The sequence below is a fragment of the Chrysochloris asiatica genome, unplaced genomic scaffold (genome assembly GCF_000296735.1).
Source record: "Chrysochloris asiatica unplaced genomic scaffold, ChrAsi1.0 scaffold00168, whole genome shotgun sequence".
NCBI lineage: Eukaryota > Metazoa > Chordata > Mammalia > Afrosoricida > Chrysochloridae > Chrysochloris > Chrysochloris asiatica.
In genome coordinates, this window is record NW_006408686.1 from 2,902,508 (window position 1) to 2,921,945 (window position 19,438).

The 19,438-nt window shown below is 46.5% G+C and overlaps 1 protein-coding gene across 1 annotated transcript; it reads left to right on the forward strand.

Annotated features, from left to right (window-relative positions):
- Window positions 1–3,169: 3,169 nt before the first annotated feature.
- CEACAM1 (carcinoembryonic antigen-related cell adhesion molecule 1 (biliary glycoprotein)) lies at window positions 3,170–16,321 on the forward strand. Its single transcript, XM_006871507.1, has 8 exons — window positions 3,170–3,197; window positions 5,282–5,641; window positions 7,843–8,121; window positions 9,032–9,149; window positions 10,862–10,914; window positions 11,250–11,281; window positions 11,815–11,856; window positions 16,265–16,321. Exons 1-8 carry the CDS (start codon window positions 3,170–3,172, stop codon window positions 16,319–16,321), a joined length of 969 nt encoding a protein of 322 aa, XP_006871569.1.
- The last annotated feature ends 3,117 nt before the right edge of the window (window positions 16,322–19,438 follow it).

The following is a 19,438-nucleotide window of genomic DNA, read 5'->3' on the forward strand; positions in this document are numbered from 1 at the left end:
TATTATCCTATCACAGACAGCGTACCTCATGACTGATCTGGATATGTTCTTTTTGATGATGAATGCAACACCATTTCTTTTCAACTTGCCATTCCTGACATAGTAAACCATGTGGTTGTCAGATTCAAAATGGCCAATACCAGTCCATTTCAGCTCACTAATGCCTAAGATATTGATGCGTATGTGTTCCATTTCATTTTTGACAACTTCCAATGTTCCCAGATTCATACTTCATACATTCCATATTCCGATTTTCAATGGATGTTTACAGCTATTTCTCTTCATTTTGAGTTGTGCCCCATTAACAAATGAAGGTCTCATGGGCTTTTCTCCCTCGGGCTTTACTCCATTCGCGTCATCACGGTCAACTCTACTTTGAGGAGGCAGCTCTTCCCCAGTTGCATTTTGAGTGCCTTCCAACCTGAGGGGCTCATTTTCTGGCACTATATCTGACAGTGTTTCTTTGCTATTCATAAGGCTTTCAGTGACTAAATATCCGGAAGTAGTTCATCACTCTTCCTTCCTAGTCTGTCTTCATCTGGAAGCGCATCTGAAACCTGTACACCATGGGTGACGCTGCTAGAATTTAAAATACTGGTGGCATAGCCCTCAGAATCACAGCAACTCACAAGTCACCACAGTACAACAAACTGACAGATGAGTGGCGTTGAGAGATGTTACAGTCTGAGGATTTCAGTCAATGACATGAAACCAAGTGTGTATGAATGTCTAAAGGATGAAGAAACTAGAAACTGACTTTGTCAATAACTATGAAAACAGCTGCTAAGGAGTCAATCATTTGAATTTCAAGGATAAGGCATTTTAATTGGGAGATAATTCATGATTTTTAATGTAGCAATTCGATAAATAAGATGAAGATATTTTATCTACCTAAATAAAGATTCCTACAAATACCTGTGCAGCTGAGGAAGGAATTGCTCCCAGTTGAGGACCCCTACACTGAATATTTCTAAGAAAGACTAATCCCACCAAAAACCAAACAACACCCCCACTGTCGTGGAGTTGATTCTGACTCTAGTAACACTACAGGGCAGAAAAGAACTGCTCCATGGGGTTTCCAAGCTTTCAGTGTTGATGGAAGCAGACTGTCTCACCTTTCTCATCTCGATTCCAACCACTGACCTTTCAGTCAGCTCCCCAGCACTTAATCCACTGTACCACCAGAACTCCTTAATAATAGCCCAGCTTAGCCCAAGAAATTTTGAAAAAGAACAAAATGGAAGGCTGACACTTCCTCATTTCAAACCTTATTACAAAGCCACACTATTGAAGACAACGTGTCAATGTAAGGATTGGTGCTGATGTTATTGGGTTCCATTGAGTCGGTTTTGACTCACAGTGACCCGATGCACAACAGCATGAAACACTACTCTGTCCTGAGTCATCCTCACAATTGTTGTTACAACTGAGCCAATTGCTGCTGCTGGTGGTTATGTGCTGTGGTGTCAGTTCCGATGCATAGCGACCCTGTATAGGGTTTCCAAAGCTGTAAATCTTTATGGGAGCAGACAGCCTCATTTTTCTCCCAAGGAACAGCTGGTAGTTTTGAACTGCTGACCTTGAGGCTAGCAGCCCAACTCATAACCACTATGTTACCAGAGCTCCTTCTGTGAATACACTAAGTATTTCCTTTCATAGCCCTTCTTTCAACTGTAATTAATTATTTCTACAACTACTTACTAAAAGCCTGGCTCCTAGCTACAGTGCAGGAGCAGTGGGCTGTGGCACAGAAGAGAAACTCAGTGAGTTCTCATTAGTGACAGGGAATTGAGAGATAGACATATGTGATTGGTCTGCTGGATACTGGGATGGTCAGAGCATGGGCACTGGTGCCATTGATGGATGAACCAAAGGTCTGCTCTTCTCCATAGCCACAGGGTCTTCAGAGCTCCACAGCTCTGATGGATGAACCCCACCCCATGAGCTTCCAGAAAACTGACCACACCACCCTCACCTGCCAATTGTAACCAACTTCACTTCCAGCTGGGCCTATCCCTCAATGCCTGTCTTTCTCTCCTTACAGAGGGTCCTGACCAGGCTCTGAAGCTCTAGGCCCTCATCCAAGGTGATGTCAGCATGGGGAAGGCTGAGCCCATGATGACCTCAGGGTGAGCCTCCTAGCCCTAAGCCCCCTTCCTGAAGGATCTGGGGCCAGGGCTGGTCACAGGAAAGTCAGCCAGAGGAGGGCTACTCCAGGATGGTCAGGCTCTGAGCAATGGCTCAGCCATCCAGACCCTGGAGAGCAAGAGATGGGCTAACACCTCTCTCTAAAACCACCCGAGGGACCAGAGCTCCACACTGACCATCCACCTAGGGTGACTCCTTCTAGGACACATAAGAGACTTCTCTGCTGCCCATCACACCTCCAAGAGCAACTTGTCCCTCTAGAAATCTGGGTCCCTATTCTCAGTCCTTGGAAGCTACAATCAAGCTAGGGTCACATGGAGACAGAAGGGTCCCTTTCTTACTCCAAACCCTTTTCTGGGACCTTTTGGCAGGAAAAGCACATTTAAGAACACTGGCAAGACCCCATGTGCCTAGGTGAATTTCTGTGTCACAAAAGACAATAATAATCTTCTGGGTTTGGGGACCCAAGGCCAGCAAACAGCAGAGCCGAACACTGGTGTGGGCGGGTCATACTCAGTGTGCAGAAGGTCTCACAGTCTTGCTTCTCAAATTGATCTGGGGAACAGCAGCTACAAAATCAGCTAAGAAACTGTGAGACACAGACTTTCAGTCCCCCCCACACCACGGAATCACAGTCTGTATTTAACAATATTTTCAGACTCACTGTCTGTACAGGAAGGGGAAGAAGAACCATCCCACCCCCAGGTCACTGGTTCTCAGGCCTGCTGGGCATCTACAATACCTGTGCAGCCTCTTTAAGCCATCACCTGGGGACACCTCAAAAGCTTCATGAAGTCTGATGAAATGCCCTGCTACAAGTTTCCTGACATAGGCCCTAGGGCTTCTGCTCTGAGGATGAAAACAAGCGTTGAGGAAAAGAAGCTTGTGGACCTCTGTCCAGAACGTCTAATGACTCAAGTGCTTGATTCACTTCACCCATGGGATATGGATGGGAGGAAGGGCTAGACCTGAGGAGAGCAGAAGTCTGTGTTTCTCAGGAAATGAAACTCACACAGGGAAGATGGTGGAGGGCAAAGAGGAAGGAGTGAGTAGGCATGAAAAAGAGAGACTTCTTGGTAGAGAACCCACCCCCAACCCATGTGACTGGGCATAAAGCAATGAGGAGGCTTGGTTGAACTGTCCAAACCACAGCTGCGGAGTTTCTGGTGCCAGGGGATTTGCTGATCTGAATGGGGTAGTAGAAACCTATGGAGCTCCCCTCAGCCTCTTCCTGCAAAGGGGGAATCTCCTGGTCAGGGCCTCTGCTCATAGGTAAGAGGGGATGCTGCCCAGGAGTGGATAGGGACAAATGCAGGGACTGGCTGGGGCCTCCACGGGAAGGTTGTGTGAAGTGATAGAGAACCCAGTTTTGGAGCTTGTGGGGAGAGGACACTGGAGTATAATCACTGAGTATTGGGCCCAAGGGGGATTCCTGGACCCTGAGATGAGAAGGGAAATTCAATTGCTATCATGCTATATATTGACTCTAAGGCAATAGGTTCGTTGGTTGGTTTTTGTTTTGATCATTTTAAACAATGTAGCCCTCATCCAATACTAAAACTGATAACAGAAATTGTAATGTCTGTAATATTAAAGCTTCCAGAAAACAACCTAATCAGGGACTTTAAATGTTGCCCTTCCCAACCTCGTTATTGATGTTGTTAAGTGCTGTCAATGTGGTTCTAACTCATAGCAACCCTGTATAGGGTTTCCTAGGAGCGACCGGTGAGTTTGAACTGCTGACCTTGTGGTTCAAACAGACTTTGTGGTCCAATGCATTATTCCACAGTGCCACACCAGGAGTCCAAGGCTACAGTCCCGGTGTTCCTAGGCAGTCTCCCATCCAAGTACTAACCAGGCTCAACCCTGGTTAGCTTCTGAGATCAGATGAGACAGGGCGCATTCATGGTGGCATGGCCATAAACTCGCCAACTTTAGACATCCCCTTTATATTTATTGGAACTAGACTGCAGACTTGGAGGGAGCTGGAGACAGTTAAGGAGCCCTGTGACAGTGGGTTAGCCATTGGGCTACTCACCCTGCTAACTGCAAGGACAGTGATTCAAACCCACCAGCAGCTCTGGAAGAGAAAGATGAGGCTGTCTGCTCCCGTAAAGATCAATGGACTCAGAAGCCCTTAAGAAGCAGCTAACTCTACCATACCCTGTATGGTCACTGTGCATCAGAATCAACTTGATGGTTTTAGGATTTTTGTTTGTTTGGGAGTCATTTCATGGAAGGGTAGCCTCATGTGGACTTTTATTACTTCATTCAACCCAATAACCCAGATCCAACAGATGTCAGACCTATTGTAAGCACCCAGATATAACAGTGAACTAAACAAGTCCTCACCCCATGGAGCCCACGTTTTAGTTGGGAGAAAAGCAGCAAACAGATCAGTAGTGTTGTGACAGGCACTCATATGTGTGATTAAAAAAAAAAAAAGAATCAGAAAAAAGTAGAACAGGGTAAGGTAAGCGTTATTATCAGGAGGGACCAGTCCCTAGAGAAGGAGGTCATGTTTGGTAAAGGGGAGGGTCGGAGAAAAAGAGGAAGACCCCCAGTGAGGTTGATTGGTGCAATGGCAGCATCAATGGACTCAGGAGTAGCAACAATTGTGAGGTTGGCATAGGACCAGGCAGTGTTTCATTCTGTTGTGCATAGTCAATATCGACTCGATGGTACCTAACAACAAAGTTGAGAGTGGAGAGAGATGCCATTTAGATTGGAGGGAGGGAAAGACACCTTCAGAGAGGTGACATGGAGCAGAACTCTGACATAGTGGAGGAATAAACCACATGGGTATCAGGGGACAGATGATTCCAGGTAGAGGAAGCAGCAAAGACAACGCCCTGAGATGGAGTGTGTTCCATGTGCTTGAGGAAAAGCAGAGGTCAGAGCTGCTGGAGAGCAGTGAGGTGAGGAGGAGAATGAGGTGACCTGGGCAGAGACAGTGCTACTTACCACATGTGCAGTCATCTCTCAGTAAGGGTGTTTGTGATGTTGAGCTGGAACTAGGAAGAGGACACACAATCCGTGCCCAGGGACTGGAAGAGACCAGTGTTAAGGCCCCCACGTTCCTTCCCAATATAGACATCCAAACACTGACTGACCTCTCTGTCTTTCCTCCTAGTCTCACTGTTAACCTTCTGGAACCCATCCCTTGAGGCTCAACTCACTGTTGAACCCATGCCATTCGATGTGGCCGAAGGGAAGGATGTTCTTCTGCTCGTCTACAATTTGCCAGAGAATTCTTATGGCTACAGCTGGTACAAAGGGGACAGTGCACGGCTCAGCCAACAAATTCTAGCATACTTAACAGAAAATCAATCAATTGCCCTCGGAGTGGCCCACACTGGTCGAGAAACAATTTACCCCAACGGGACCCTACTCTTCCAGAAAGTCACCCAGAAGGATGCAGGAATCTACACCTTACAAGTCCTAAATAACGACTTTCAGCGTGAGCTAGTGTCTGGACGGTTTCGTGTATGCCGTAAGTGACTCCCCTCTAAAACTTTGCTGGGTCAGATGTAGGTAATTCTACTTCGCAATCAGATTGTCAGACCCTGGTCAGTCCTGGATGTGCCTAAATCTCCTTTCCATCACATTCTAGGATCAGGGTTTGGATATTAAGTTCAGGAAAAATCAGTGAAAACAAATCTCAAGACCTGGGAATTCCCAGCCACAGACTCTAGCAGCACTTTGTTGCAGGGAGCAGGGATGGACGGATCCAGTCTCCACTCTCCCCAACCCTGGAGCACCTAGAAGAAGCTAAAGGAGGGAAGGGCTGCCTCAGGCCCTCCATCTGCACATGACCTTGAGGAAAAGGTCAAAGGGTCTCAGACAGACCATCACCGGCAGGTCCCAGGGGAGCCCCCAAGGCACTGTGTCACTTTTTTTTGCTGTGATGTCTTGAGGCTGAGTCTTCAAAGCTATGGTTAATCTTTCTGCCCCTGAACTGTCTGCTTTGGCTCTCATCCTGTGCTTCATCACTTGATCCATGTGCTTCAGGAAGCAGTAGAGGCTCAGACACTGCACTGAACCATTTGCCAGGAGAAGAGACAACGGCCTTAACAGGAGGGTGAACAGGAGGAAGGCACTAAGCCACCCTACTCTACCCCCTCCCTCAGTGCTGTAGGACAAGAGACAGCAAATGACCTTCCCTTTCTCCAGGCAGGGCCATGTCCCAGATGAGGCAGCAAAGTGCAAAGGAGAGGGAAAGGAGATGATGGGAGGGTTAAGTCTGTGACCTTGGACATGGGGGTGGGTAGAATATCTACACAGAGAATGGACAGAGTAGGACCTGGGACCCCAATGTTGGAGGAACTATGGGATTGTAACACCAAGGAGGGTGCAGGCCTCTGGGGGTTCCTCAGCTGTGAAGTGATGAAGCAGTTTCCCCATTCAGTTCCTCCTTCAGAAGACACTCCTTGGTGGGAAAAGTTAGATTTTCCAAGTATTGTTGTTGTTAGATGTCATCGAGTCAGTTCCAACTTACAGAGACCCTACGTACAACAGAAGGAAACACCGTCCGGTTCTGCATTATCCTCATAACCAGTATTCTTGAGCCCACTGTTGCTGCCACTTTGTCACTCCCTCTTGTTAGAGGGTCTTCCTCTTTTTTGCTGACCTTTCAGTTTACCAAACATGATGGTCTTCTCCAGAGACAGGTCCTTCTTGATAACATGTTCAAAGTATGAAAGATAAAAGTCTCACCATCATCATTGTCAAGGAGTAATCCGGCTGTACGTCTTCCAAAACAGATTTGTTTGCTCTTCTGGCAGTCCATGATGTTTTCAATGTTCTCCACTAACACTATAATTCAAATGCATTGATTCTACGATCTTCCTTATTCAACGTTGAGCTTTGGAATGCACATGAAGAGATTGAAAATACCATGGTTTTGGTCGAGTATGCCTTAGTCCTCAAGGTTACATCTTTACTCTTTAACTCTTTTTTAAAAACTTTTTATTGTGAATTAAGGTTTACAAAGCAGATAACCAGTTTTGTATTCAACAAATTATAAACTTCGTTTCCTTTCAATGATTGAAATCTCCTCATTGTAACATCACTCATCCCACTTCCTCCCTGTGATTCTTGTTTCCATTCTTCCTTCCTTCCCACCTTTCTGATTTGTCGTTGGGTACAGGATTGACCATGCTGTGGTGTTTTTGACCATCACTAGTGTTGTTGTCCCCCTGATATGGCTATCTACTTACTGCTTGGCTGAAATTTGAACAGGAGTCCCTTCCCTGCCTAGAAACAGTTTCTCCCCAGCCAAGCCCCACATAGAGACAACCATTCTAATGATCTTAGGACTTAGTCATTTTAGGGATGGAGGCTGATCAGAGAGCATTTGGGCTTAGCATCATAGACACACAAGGAGGGTATATCTGAATCATATATACCTGTTGGGAGGTGAAAGCAAAGGTAGAGAGGTGAGCAGACATGGACACTTGGGAGGGACCTCAGAGATGTTCATTCAAGGCATTCCCAGGTCTAGACAACACTGCTAGCCTTCATTGTGGCAATCTAGAGCAGAGAGAGGTCACCCTCTGAAGGGGTCAAGCTCTTCCCTTCAGGACTTCCCTAGAGCAGCCCCTCCTGAGCCCAGCAGTTGGGATCCCATTGGCAACCTTAATCTGGGACCAGGATGGCTACACCAAGGACATCATTTTCTCTGATTGTCTGCAGGGACACGGGACAAACCCAGAATCGCAGTCAACAGCACCATGGTCACAGAACACCAGGGCTCTGTCACATTCACCTGCCATGGCAGTTACAGGGGGACATCCATTCAATGGTCCTTCAATGGCCAGAGTCTGTGGCTCTCTGAGAGGATAAAGCTGTCCCAGGACAACAGGACCCTCATCATCAATGATGTCAGGAAGGAAGATGGAGGGTCCTATCAATGTGTGGTCTCCAACCCAGCCATTGTCTGCAGAAGTGACCCTGCCACCCTGAACGTGAGCTGTGAGTGACCTCATGCCCTCCCACCTCTTCTCCTGTAGAGTTCACTTAGTCCACCAAGGCACCGACTTTGTCCTCAGTGTAAAGTGGATGTAAGTGGATGTGACATTAAGATGGATAGAATGCCTCCCCAATATGGTAGAACCATATGGTTAAGAAGCCAAATCAAGACTCCTGCCATCTAGTTGCTTTCCTGGTTCTGACATTTGTGAGCTGGTTGACTCTGTGCAAGACACTCAATCTTCCTGAGCCTCAGTGTCCTCATCTGTAAAACTGTAACAACAACCTGGATCTTCGGGTTGTTATAAGGAAACATACTATGAGGTTAATGAGATTAAAGCCCTTAGCCTAGGATCACACACAGAGTCAAAGTGGTAACAGCTGTTATACTTTCGTGACTGTTTTTGTTGTTCTTAGCTGTAAAGTCAAGCAGATCTGGGTTGAAATTTTGTTTCATCACTTACCAACTCTGTGACCTTCAATGGGGAGCACACCTCCCTCCCTCATGGGACACTGAAGGATCAGATAAGATGTATGTGAAGTGTTTCTCATGGTTGCCTGGCACACGGGAAACTCTGAACACAGTAGCTAATAGTACAACGAATCAGGGTTGCTGAGATCTGTACGTAGTAATGGAGGAGAAGAATAAGAGGGACAGGCACAATATGAGAGGCCTTAAGAGGAAAACGGACAGGACACAGGCTTGGTTAAATGTGGAGGATGAACAGAGTTAGAGCAAGTACAAGGTTTCATGCCGAAGAAACAGAAAATGTAGTAACCAAGACAGAGGGTGTGTTGGCAGGATATTCTGATGACAACACACAGAGACTGAGTGGCATTTCCGCTGCCCCAACCAGGCCCTCTGGCCTGCAGGGCCCCTTGAGGTTTCCCCTGCAATATCTTCTCATTCCAGCACGAGAACAAGTCCTGGGCCTCTCTGCTGGGGCCATCGCCGGCATTGTGACAGGGGTCCTGGTTGGAGTGGCTGTGGCAGCTGCCCTGGGGTATTTCCTGTTCTTCATCAGGACATGGTGGGTATGACCACACATCTCCCACCCTGACTCTGTGTCCCCTAGGTTAACTCAGGTCATAAGGAAGGCAGCCCCGTCCTCAGATCCCAGACCTGTCTCTCCATAACTCCCAACACCCTTAGAAACCCTCCTTTCTCCTTCTCTGCAGACTGTCTCTTACCTTGTGTTGACCTCTGGCTGGGTCTCCAGGCTCTTCATTTCCGTTGTTGTTTTTATATGCCATTGAATTGGTTCTGACTCATAGCAACCCTGTATCGGGTTTCTGAGGAGTGACTGATGGGTTCCAACTATCAACCCTGCAGTTAGTAGACCAGCACTGATCTATACTGCACACCAGGACAACCTCTTCATGTATAGATTAGGGCATTTACGGCCCTGACCCTCAATTCTAGTTCATTCACACAGCAAACCAACAATGGTACCTGAGAAGTAGAAAGTGCTCAGTGAATGGCCCCTCTTGTTAAGGGGGATTATGAACCCAGGTCCTGAGGGGTTGTCCTGGTCAAAATCACATAGAAGACAGTGAAAGAGCCTGGTCTACCTTGGGGGTCTGAGCCCCCCAGAGATTTCAGATGCATTAACTGTAGTCCCCACATGTAAGATGAAGTCCCAGACTTGATCGGAATGGCTGCATCTCTTGGCCATGGAGATTAGACAAGACCATTGTCATATTCCAGCGTCTCTTGACCTGAGCAGGGACTGTATCTCTTCAGCAAGTGCACCACATTCAGTGAAAATCTAGGCTGCCCTGAAGTTCTTCCAGTGTCCTGACACTAACTGACCCATCTGACCATTATGGTCTCTTGAGAGCCATGAACCTGCTACTCCATCAAACCCTCATGGATCAGCTCCTTCCCTGGTTCTAGGTCCCTTTTGAGTTAGTTTTCTCTTGAGGGTCCTTCCCTTTGTGTCCAGGGCAGATGTGACTTTTTTAAAAAAATGTTTTATTGTGAATTATGTGATAGTTTACATGGGAGAATATTAGTTTTACATTCATTCTATCGTATATCGTCTCATTGCCATGGTTACAATCCCCTCCATGCCATCCTTCCCCCGTGGCCCCCAGGTCTTCAGCACACAGTTGCTCTCCCTCTCTGGATCTAAAGTCTCCAGCTGCTCCATCGCTCCACTTCATCATCTCTGGCTCCATTTCAGGCATCACTGCTTCTCTGGGTAGGGTCCTGTTCTCTGCTCTTCTCCCTTGATGGTCCCAGGGACCTCCACTCCTAGACTGAAAAGTTAATCACTCCCCTCCTTGCTATAAAATGTCTACCTTTACATTTCCAACCCTCACAATCAGTCCTGATAACAATTATTCACTATTGTATCACAAGAGACCTGTCTGCATTTCATTGCATCAGCCCTGGCTAGTCAGATTGAATACTACTCACTGGTGATGCTACCTTCCTCCAGGCCCTCTGGATCTAGGTTCCCTCATGAAAGCTTGTAAGCCAGTCACTTCTTGCCTTTGTAGCCCCTCACCCCCCCATTTTGGGTAGCCAATGTCCAAATTGCCCATCCCTGTCTACTGGCAGATGTGACTTTTTAAAGCTTCTCTTCAGATCCCCATCTAGGCCAGGCCAACCTACCACCTCGGTGATGGAGGAAGGAGGTCTTCATATCCTTCCTGAAAGCACTTCCTTGTCCTCTGTTCTGACCTAAAACCCCATGACCTCTCCCTGAGCCCTCATAAACATCTTGACTCTCCCTAGGGTCTGCAACCAGGATGACCTTGGACATCAGCGGCCTCCAGGTTCCACCCCCAGTGAGTGCACACTTAGCTAGGAAGAATGGGGGCCCCAGGACCTCCACACACTGTCCATCCTGGCCTGTTATGCTCTGGGATCTCTGGCCCTTATATGGAGATTCAAGGAAGGATAAACCCCTCAGGATGGAGGACCCCAGAGTGACCTTGTCAGCTGTGACCTGTGGGTCACCTCCTCAGCCCAACTTCTGTCCCTGGCACCCAAATGACTGAAGGTGTACCCCTGGGAGATGCTCTCTCCTTCCTCAGTTTATTGGAGCTATACACCTCTTGGGAGGAGGGACCCCAAACTCTCTTCAAGGCTCTGAGTGCTAACTCCTATCTCTTCTCTCCAGGCCAGGGCCACTCTGTCAGCTCTACCTCCCCGGTAAGCCCATCCCTTCTTGCCACCTCACCAGGGAGTTCTAACAGGGTGTGAGACTGGTCAGTCTCACAGTACAGCATTGACTCACCACTCCTCCTAGATTATCTGGGAGAGGGCTAGGCCTACCTGGCTAGGAGCTGGACTTCTCATCAAGGTCATGGACCATCCTAGCCCTGCCCTGAGCCCAGCATGTGTCCTCACAGTCAACATGAAAGAGGACCCTGTACTACATCAAGGAGCACAGAGTGACCCCTGGGAGCAGCAGTCTGGGCTCTGTGGTTAACAATCATGAAGGATGAGGCTGCAGTATGAATGGGTTGGGTGTACAATTACAGACAAGCTGGGGATATGATGTTCAGGGGCCAGAGGTGGTCATTCCTAATGAGATATGACCAAAAGCAGACCCAGAAAGATGAGCTCTAGGCTGTAAGGACAAGAACCTTCCATACTGGGGCTCTAGTACTAGCTCATTTAGGCCTTGGTCCTTATGACCCTTTTCCTTGCCTAATTCCTGATGTTCTCTCTCTCTTACCCAGGACCCCTTGTATAGCAATCGGGCAGCTGTTCCTATCTATGAGGTGAGTGTGGTCTATGAATGTTCTGGGCCTACAAGACCAAGGGAGACTCAGAATTGTTGTACCTGGCTGTGCATTGAGAGTTGGGGAATAGCAGCGAACAGGGGAACAGGTTTGGTGAACAGAGGAGGGGGTCTGGGAGACAAACACCACCCTGAATATAGCGCCAGGGTCTGTACAGAACAGTCCTGGGTGGGACCCAGAACCTGGGAGAAGCTGTAAGACATTCTGAGAAAGTTGCAAGGGATTCAAAAGCTCTTCTCTTTTACTTCTTCTCTTCATTTTCCTTATTTTTTTTTTTAAACAGGAATTATTATCTCCTGACACAAATATTTACTGCAGGATCAACCCCAAACTGCAAGGGGTTCCTTAGTTACCTCCAGGAATTATTACTGGTTGTTATGTCTTTCCAGTCTACTTTTCATTGTTGATCTTCAGTCTCCCTGTTTGATCCATTATTGAAGTGGAGTATTGATGTCTGTAAGTATTATTATTGAACTGTTAATTTTCCCTTTATTTTGCTGCTCTGTTATTTGGTGTATGTTTATATTTGTTATATTGTTGTTGTTGTTAAGTGCCATCGAGTCATTTCCAACTCATAGTAACCTTGCATAGGGTTTTCGAAGAGCAGCTGATGAGTTGAACCACCAACAACCTTGCAGATTAAACTGACTTTACAGTCCAGCACATTAACCCACAGCGCCACACCAGGACTCCATTTGTTATACATTCCTGATGAATTTCATCATTGTAAAATGTCCCTCTATGTGTTTAGCAACATTTTCAAAGTCTATTGTGTTTGGATGACTTCTTGCAAGATGATGGACTAGGCAGACACACTACATGGACCCTCTACAACAAAGATATGGGAGACCAGATGAAACAGACACAGATGAAAATCCTGGAACCCTGAACTTCAGAGGAAAGATTAGAGATGTGGACTGAGTGTTCCCTGGGAGGAAAAGCTGAGCTGGGACGATGAGAGAGGGATAAAGACAGGTGAATGCCTGATTGGATGCAGCACAACCATCTGAACTTTTGTGAGTAGCTTTGGTGACAGAAAGTGCCTGGTAGAGCAGATTCACACAGGCGACAGGAAAGGTGCTATTCCTTCATTTCCCCCACATACCCCTGGTGACTAGAGGTATGACCAGCTTCCACCTTCATCCACTCCCAGTGCAGATGCTGTTTTCCCAGAGATCAGACCCAAGTGGTTGTAAGCCATGCCAGTGTGAGGCAGGGGCCAGTTGCACCATTTTGGGTGCCTGGATTCAGCCAGATTCTGTGGATTCCAGACCTACAGAACCTGCAGAGTCACTAGACTAGCATTGTTGTTGTTGTTGTTAAGTGCCGTCAAGTAGATTCTGACCCATAGTGACCCTGTATAGGGTTTCCAAGGAGCAGCTGGTGAGCTTGAACCATCGACCTTGAAGTTCAAACAACTTTGCAGTCTGACGCATTAGCCCACTGCGCCACACCAGAATTACTCAAGCAGAAATCCTCATAACCAGTCTCTTTGCTTCCAGATGTACTGTGGTCCTAACAGATAATGAAACCTGCCCCATCAAGGGCCTCCATGAACTACTTCCGGATTGAGTGCCCTGAACATAGATAACACCAAGGCTGATAGGAAGTCCATCTAGGGCCAGGGGCTCCTCTGTCACATCCTTCCCACATCTCCTGAGCTCCTTGGCTGGCAGAAGACTCAGAGTTTTCTCCTCTACAGGTCCAACAGTTGCATGGGATTTTCCTCCCCCTTTCTTTGTTTCGTTGTTTTTATTTGTTTATTCTTTCTTCTCTTTCCATCCCCTTGAATTTTATCTCCACTTTTGTTTTTCTTTCTTTTCTTCATTGTCTCATTTCTACTCTTCTTTTTTCCCTTAGCTCTTTCTTTACTACTCTCTACTCTCTTTCTTTCTCATCATCCTTCTCCCTGGGTTTTCTATTCCTTCCTTTTATTTTATGTTTATTTCTCTCCTGTAGCTCTAGTTTCCTGTTCCTCTTTTTTCTTTTTCATTATATTCTTTTTTCTCCTTGCTGCCTGTTTTTATTTCTTTTTTCTCCTTTATTATTTTCTCTTTTCATTTCTAGTTGTTTGTTTGTTTATTCTGTTTGGTTTTCATGTGTGTGTGTGTGTGTAGGTTTCTCATTCCCACACAACAGGAGACAGCAACCGTGCCCATACATCCCAGCCACAACCATACCCACTTGACCACTAGGCAAGAGCCAACACCAGCTCCTATCCCACCTGGTCAGTGATAGGCAGCAGCCACCAGCCAAACCCACCCTAAGCAAAGACAAGCAAATAGCAAATGAAGAATGGTACACATGCTTTCATTCTCTAACTATATCACAGGAGACAGCTGCGGAGAGCCTAAGACTACATCAACATACAATCATCAATTAAATACAAATATGACAACATCACAATGCCCCAGAGATAATGAACCATTTTATCTCACACAAAGAAACAAGAGAGGATGGCTCAAACAAATAACCAAGATGCAGAGCCAGAAAACATTTCTGAGGGAGAAAAGGTAATGGAATTAACTGAAAAAGAATCCAGAAGAATGATATTTAGGTACTTTCAAAGGACTGACAGAAAGATTGAGAAAAGCAAGAAGAACACAGAAAAACTTCAGAAGAATTCAGGAAACCAAGAATACAAGAACAAGCACATAAAATAAACGCCAATTTTGAGGCAATATAAAACCTGCTATTAGAAATAGCAGGAGCTCTGGTAGCGTAGTGGTTACGAATCGGGCTGCGAACCTTAAAGTCAGCGGTTCGAAACTACCAGGTGCTCCGCGGGAGAAAGATGAGGCTTTCTACTCCCGTAAAGATTTACACCCTCGGAAACCCTATACAGGGTCGCTATGGGTTGGAACCGATTCGATGGCACATAACAACAACAACAACATTAGAAATACAGAAGATTGATACTAAGATTTCAGAAATGGACAATACATTGAAAGGACTAAGGAGTAGATTCAAAGCATTGAAAGCCTGAAATGGCTAGCCTGAAGATAAATCTCTCAATACTATTGCGATAAAAGGGTCGGGGGATGAGAGAGGAATAAAGCTTTGTGCACTCTAGGAATCTGGCCCTCTTGAGGACGCAAAATATGCTGCTACTTCCTTTTGTACCTTTAGACCCATTATCCCAGTATTCAAGCAAGGTGTAATTGTAACCAGAACCCCAATACTGTGAAGATAACATGATCTTACATCAGACATGAAATCTTTAACATGATGAAATCTGCTTGAGTAAATGATACAGAGAATTTGGAGTGAGAGAGACTAAGATTTCAGAGACATAACACTACATTAAAATTATATGTATATATGGAAAATGCTTAAAGATTAAACGACACTGAATAAAAACTGCTCACCACAGTGGCTTTTCCTTCTAGATACGTTCCTCATAGTCCACTAGAGGTAGGCAACATTACTCCATAGCCTGGAATCCCTCAGGAGGGCTCGTGACCCTTCTCAGTATCTCTTATAGTCCAGAAAGACCTCATCAGGATTACCTTAGTCCTCCTCACCATCGAGCTAGCTCACTAGACTCTGTCAGCTCCTCCATTCAGCCACAATCTGTCCACCTGTAGACCATTCTCTCAGCACCATGCTCTTCACCTCTAAACCTTCGCTTGATAATATCCATAGTGTTCAGGTTTCTACCCAGCGGAGCTCTCTGATCTCCAGAACAGCTCAGACCCCATTACATGCTCTGGATGCACCAAATATTTTCCCTTCAATACCCATCTCTTGATTATAATTACCTCATTAGTTCCATAATTTCTACTCAACACCTGGCTTTCTGGTACAATGTAAACTTCAAAGCAAAGGGACTACATCTGTCTTGTTGTTGTTGTTGTTAAGTGCCGTCGAGTCGGTTTCGACCCATAGCGACCCTGTACAGGGTTTCCGAGGGTGTAAATCTGTACGGGAGTAGAAAGCCTCATCTTTCTCCCGCGGAGTGGCTGGTAGTTTCGAACCGCTGTCCTTAAGGTTCGCAGCCCGATTCGTAACCACTACGCTACCAGGTCTGTGAAATCCCAGGGCCTAGCTTAGTGCCTGACACATAACAAAAGTATAGTAATTACTTATTAAATGGAGGAGGAGAAACCACACAACACACACATCACCTCATGGACTGACTCCTGGAGCTCAGAACACAGTCTGTGTAAACCCAGAAGCACTGGCAGACACATGGGAGGAAAGAGCCATTGTTTGCTGGTATCCCAGGAATGAGAGGCCTTGGTTTTCATAATGTGAAAGGACTTTATAACAGTGAGAAGATAGGACCTGGTTAGCTTCCAGAAAACGAACTCACACACACTGACACCTGACTTGTGATATCAAGTCTCCTGGAGGGTCTGAGCTGGAACCCTTCTATTCCTCACAGAGAGACCTGGCCTGGAGCAAACCAGATATCCCAGAAAAAGTATTACTAGAGGCCTGAGGCCCAATCAATCATCAGTAAATCAGGGTGGGACTCCCCAGCACTTTGGGTCTTTGGTCTGTGGAAAAACCTGGCTATGGTCCCATGAACCATCTCATCAGTCTTGGGGGTGTGGGGGCTCATTGTGTGGAATGGAATCATTATTGCACGGAATCTGCCTTTTCTTCCATCTCAGACTATGGGCTCACAGGAGTCTCTCATCCCCAACAATAATGTCACAGGATTCTTGAGTCCCAGGTGGGAACATCTCCAGTGCTTGGGATCTGTGGGTAGAACTCAGGTTGACAGCAGAGACACAGATTATCTTGATACAATGCCCTGTGAATGGAAACTTGGGACATTGAAGAACCAACCTTCTAGGCCATTGCCTGTCCATTCAGCCCTATGAAACACCTCACTGGGTCCTTTCTTTGTAACCTTAGGGACAGCGTTCCCCCCGAGCAGTACATCTACCTTGGAGGACAGTTCTCTAGACACTGGAACGAGGTGTCTTCTAGACAATTCACATTCTCTCTCTGGGTTCACCTTGCACTTGGATGGAGGTAGGGCAGCCTAGAGATCCATACTAAACATGATTGAAGACTGCCTATGCATCCTGGAGGTCAGAGTCCATCACTGTGCCTGGTCACACCCATTGGAGCTAGTCAGCATCCCTGGTACAACTCCTGACAGTAACCACAAGTCAAGTCTCCTTGGGGACTCCAGAGGGAGATATAACACAGGAAACAGAGATTATTTCATCTGAGACAAGAACCCGACTTTTGGTTGTTGTTGTTAAGTGCCATTGAGCTGGTTCTGACTCATAGCAACCCTGTATAGGGTTTCTGAGAAGTAGCTGGTGAGCTTGAATCACCAACCTTGCAGTTCAAACCAACCTTGCAGTCCGGCACATTAACCCACAGTGCCACACCAGGACTTCTGGATAAGGAGGTGAAAATGGGGCCTGATTTCCATCCTTTGATCCAAGAGACCCTTCTGGATCCTTCCTACATGTCAGCTCTGTTTTGCCCCCTCGTTGCTGGGGCTCTGAGGTCCTGTGCTTAGAGATCACTGTGCAGCTCTCCATTATCTGCTTGGCTCCTTCCACCCAGGGGGAAGACAGGGTGGCCACAGGAAAGTGAGCTGGGCAGAGGACAGAGGCCACTAGGACAGTAAGAGAGAACATAGACAGACTCTGAGCCATAGCTCAGCCAAACAAACACCACAGACAAAGGGTCTCCCTGAAACATTTTCCTGAGGACATGGATCCTACAGCCCCTAGACCTCATCACCATTCCTCTCTCCCAAGAACACCCAGGGGAGCTCCCCCTTCACTCCCTTGTAACTCCCTCTTGGACATTTAGATCCTTTACTTCTGTCCCTCGGAGCAGAAGACCAGGCTGGTGATACCAAAGGTAGACAGACGGTTGGTCCCTCTCACCACCATCATTCAACTTCACCCTGTGAGTCACTTCTGTGACCTTCAAACAGGAAGTAAATCCAGTCTTCCTAGTACAGTTGAGAACACTGGGAAGACCTGGGTACCAGCTGGGTTTCTGTGTTACAAAGGGAAATCATCCCTGGGTGAGGGGACCCCAGGGACTCTGTCTGGTGCTGACAAACTAAGACCTGGAGACAGTAGAGGCCAATGCTGATGTGGGCAGGTCATCCTCTGAGGGGACAGAGCTCCCCGAAGTCTTGCTATTGGAAGTGTGGTCCACAAGTGAGCACGATCAGCATCACTATGAGCCTCTTAGCTACTGTCAGGCCCATCCCACACCCACAGAGTCAGAATCTACATTTAGCAGGAGCTGTACACCAGCTGAGTGCACAGGAGAAGGTGAGAAGCCAGCCTCATCTTACAGATCATTAGACATCATCATATTACCTGTGCAGCTGCTGAAGCTGCATGAGTAGGACATCACCTGGACACCGGGATGCTTTATAAAATACCACAGGTGAATCTGTTGCATAGTCAGGTGAAATCCCCCATGACAAGAGTAGCACCCCATATGCCACCTAGACTCTGGCTCTGAAGGAAAAGACCAAATGGGGTTGAAAGGAGTGATAGTTAAGGTTTCATATCAACTTAGCTGAGTCTGGATTCTCAGTGGTTTGGCAACTAAAATTGTGATGGTCACAACTGTAAATGTAGACAATATGTAACTAAAAGTGGGGAGTAGTTAATCTTCCATTTCAGGAACGGAGGACCCAAAGACCAGCCAGAGGGAAGAGCATGAGTGGAATGTGAGATCCTAGCCAGAAAAGCAGCGTCAGCAGAGACAACTGCAGAGGCAATGGCATAGAGAGATCGGGCAGCTGTGGGCTCTGGATCCATGGACTGAGAAAGGCTGTGTGCCTGAGGGCAGGAGGCTGGCTTGCAAAGTGTGCCCTTTGGACATTTAAATGAATATGTATTTTTTGTCTTATATGTGTACATCAAAAAACAAAAAAGCGGGGAGATAGAGGTAAATACTGTTGACTGATGGTATATGGAGGGGATTGTAATCATTGCAATGAAACAAAATATGATTTATTGAATGTAAGACTGATCATCTGCCCTGTAAACTTTCACTCAATTTACAATAAAAACTTAAAAAGAAATGTCGTGATCTTCCACGATTAAATCGAATATAATGCAATCACAGCCATGATGTGATCTGCTGCATGTATCCTATAAGTTATAAATACTCACTTCTCTGATGTTCATGAGGCCGCATGCAATTGACAGGATTAGTTTGTATCTTGAGTCAATTTCTTTTGAGATATTTTTGTTCTTGTTGTTAAGTGCCGTCAAGTTGGTTCCAACTCATAGCGGCCCTGTATAGAGTTTCCTAGGAGCAGCTGGTGGGTTTGAACTGACGACCTTGTGGTTCACAGTCCAGTGCTTATCCTATAGCGCCACACCAGATACAAGAGAGATTGAATACGCAAGCAGAGCTCAGAGCAACCAAGGAAGAAGAACCAAGAGTAGAGTGTGTTCCTGCACCTCCTAGAAAGATCCAAGGAAAGACTGATGTCAAGACACATGTAGATCTCCAAGCAATGCTGGACCTACAGATGCTGAAAAGAAGCAAGGACCTTTCTGTAGAGCCAACAGAAAGAGAAAAACTTCCTCTAGAGCCAACACTCTGAATG

What these genes read in the sequence shown, in the direction of transcription:
- CEACAM1 (XM_006871507.1), top strand. Translation starts at nt 3,170, where the DNA reads ATGGTGGAGGGCAAAGAGGAAGGAGTGA. An exon ending in CTGTTCTTCATCAGGACATG is followed by an intron (nt 9,150 to 10,861) that starts GTGGGTATGACC and finishes GACTCTCCCTAG; the next exon opens with GGTCTGCAACCAGGATGACC. An exon ending in CAGCTGTTCCTATCTATGAG is followed by an intron (nt 11,857 to 16,264) that starts GTGAGTGTGGTC and finishes TATTCCTCACAG; the next exon opens with AGAGACCTGGCCTGGAGCAA.